The sequence below is a fragment of the Carlito syrichta genome, unplaced genomic scaffold (genome assembly GCF_000164805.1).
Source record: "Carlito syrichta isolate Samal-C Ts95f unplaced genomic scaffold, Tarsius_syrichta-2.0.1 Scaffold302349, whole genome shotgun sequence".
Classification (NCBI taxonomy): Eukaryota; Metazoa; Chordata; class Mammalia; order Primates; family Tarsiidae; genus Carlito; species Carlito syrichta.
Window position 1 is genome coordinate 57,147 of NW_007246445.1, and position 2,591 is coordinate 59,737.

The window sequence follows — 2,591 nt, forward strand, 5'->3', positions numbered from 1 at the left end:
CCCGGTCGGGGCCCCCACCCCCAACTTTCTCGCTCCCTGGGCTCCTCTGGCGGGGTGGAAGAGAAAGGAGTGGGGTGTGGGCTGTGTGGTCAGCGGGGTGTGTTTGGGACTGGGTTTTCCCGCCTCGATCTTCCTAGTTGTTAGCTGTCCCCTCCCCTGTCCTGGGCACCCCTTTTTACCCGCCCGAAACACAAAGGTCCACTCTGAAATCACAGGGGCTGGGGCTGGGAACCCAAAGGGGACCCTAATGCCTTTTAGGTACAGGGGCTGTAAGAGTGCCCAGTCACAAGAAACATCTGGGCATGCTGTAGTTTCTGTGTCCCCAGAGCTTCCTGAAACCAGGAACGTGGGAGAGGATAGGCTGGGCAAGGTTGCTTGCTGGTCTTTGCCGGGGTTAGCCTTGCGTTCCCACGTAGACACTGGGGTATTTGCTGATGACAAGAGTATTCCATGTAGCACCTTACTCCCCAATTTCACACTGCACCCCTCTGGGACTGTTGGGTGTATATGGAGTGTGAGACTGCCCCTGCTTGTCCTGTGACTGAACCTGAGAGGATGAAGGGAGTAGGGAAGAGACACAGGCCAGGGCAGCAGCCACCCAGCTGGCCCCCTCTCTTGAGACAGCATTCCCTGCCATATCAGCCTGTTGGAAGGGAAGGGAAAGAGGGTGACCAGTATTGACAAACTGAAAGATTTGTATCAGATGCTCAGAGAGCCCAAGACTTTGCCTAGAGTCACACAGCAAAGGGCAAAAAGAAGCAGGACTGGATTTCAGCTATGTGGATGCTTCACCTGCCCCTCTCTCTGCTTAAAAACCTGTCAAGAGGCCAGGAGGGGTGTTGGTGTGTGCGTGTGTGTGTGTGTATGCATGCGTGCAAGGGTAGGATTCTGGAGGGTGGCCCCTGTTTATGTGACAGTGGCTCAGGGGTCTTGGGCTCCCTGCTCAGAGCCCCACCCCTTCCTTCTGCCTCCCACTTTCCTAGCACCCGCCCCTGCACACATTCAGGTATTAATAGAGTGGATGACTGCCAGGAAGGCTGCCATGTGTTTGATCTGACGTGGTTTTGCAGCCATATGTTCTTCACTTCAGGGGAACACCCCCTCCTTCCCTTCATCAGCCTTCCTTCATTTGGTGGGGTTGAGTGCAGGAGGTGCTGGCAGCAGTTCAGGGTCTAGGCTGACACCTTGGGCGGAGAGCTGGCAGCCTGTTGCACTGGTTGGGTGCAGCAGTCACTCCTAGGGCAGTACCTGCCCCAGAGGGGTAACTCCCTATTGTTTCAGCTTTTGATGGTTGGGCCCAGCAGGGAGTATGGGGAAGAGGTCCTTAGAGCTGGGGGAGACATGGCAGTGACAGAAATGGGGCCTGGAGATCTTGTCATGCCCTTTCCTCTAGGCCAGGCCCAAGTCACCTTCCCTCCCACACCGTCCTGCCTCTGCTTCCTTGGCGTTGGCTGAGAAAGAGCCCTCTAACACAGAAGCCACATTCTGAAAGAGCCTGGGAACTATTCCAGAGACAAGGTCCTTTTTAAGTAGCCTGACATGTTTTCCTTCCCACCCCTCAGGCCTGAAGCTCATGGGAGCCCCAGTGAAGCTGACAGTGTCGCAGGGGCAGCCGGTGAAGCTCAACTGCAGCGTGGAGGGGATGGAGGAGCCTGAGATCCAGTGGGTGAAGGATGGGGCTGTGGTCCAGAATGTGGACCAGCTGTACATCCCAGTCAGCGAGCAGCACTGGATCGGCTTCCTCAGGTGCAGGACTGGAGGAAGGTGTGGGATGCCAGCCAGGGGGCAGGCTGTGCTCTTTCCTTGGGGTGTGGGAGTAGGGGCCAGTGCTGACGTCCAGAGAGCTGTGGTTTTTTTGTTTTGTTTTGTTTTGAATTTGGCAACCTGTGGAATCTTCTAGAAGTGGGGACAGACTAAACCCATGAAGTTTACCCAACAGAGCTGCCCCTCTTGACCCTGGGAAGCAAGCCTGGTATCCTGTTTCCACAGCTTGAAGTCAGTGGAGCGCTCTGATGCGGGTCGGTACTGGTGCCAGGTGGAGGATGGGGGAGAAACCGAGATCTCCCAGCCAGTTTGGCTCACCGTAGAAGGTGAGGAGGCAGAGCCACTTGGGCGTGTTGGCCTGGAGCAGGTGCTGTCTACTGGTGACCATACCTCTGCAGAGGAGAACTCAGAGGAAGCTGGGCTGCCCCCACTGCCCTCTGGGGCCTGGTTACACTAGGCTCTAGGCCCACCCCAGACATTGGAAGACCCTACCAGTCGGAGTCCGGGTATCTGAGAACCAAGGGTGGAAGGCGACTAGGATCCGCACCCTATGGGGTGCAGTCTGTTTCAGCAGCGTGTGAGCAACAAGCCTCAAGCACCCATCTGGGGCTGGACTCTGTTCAGCCAAGTGGCCTGGACAGCAGGGGAGGGATGGGGGAGGGGAGGAAGCCTCCGCAGCTGCAGGAGCTCAGAGCCCTTCAGCCCAGGAAAACAAAGTGACTAAGAAAGTAACAAAGGGCACTGAAAGGGAACCAGGGCCTGCCAGCAGAACTCAGCTGAAGCTCTGGCCCACTCCTCCTCCCTTTGTGCCCCTCCCCCAGCCCTCC

General features: G+C 57.0%; 1 protein-coding gene across 1 annotated transcript in view; it reads left to right on the top strand.

Moving 5' to 3' along the window:
• The first annotated feature begins 1,555 nt into the window (after positions 1-1,555).
• The window catches only part of TYRO3 (TYRO3 protein tyrosine kinase), a 4,311-nt gene continuing 3,275 nt past the window's right edge, over positions 1,556-2,591 (top strand). The window contains exons 1-2 of the mRNA XM_008056407.1: positions 1,556-1,746; positions 1,990-2,090. Coding sequence (XP_008054598.1) covers positions 1,574-1,746; positions 1,990-2,090 — 274 coding nt within the window. The 5' untranslated portion in view covers positions 1,556-1,573. The remainder of the gene's footprint in view (positions 1,747-1,989; positions 2,091-2,591) is intronic.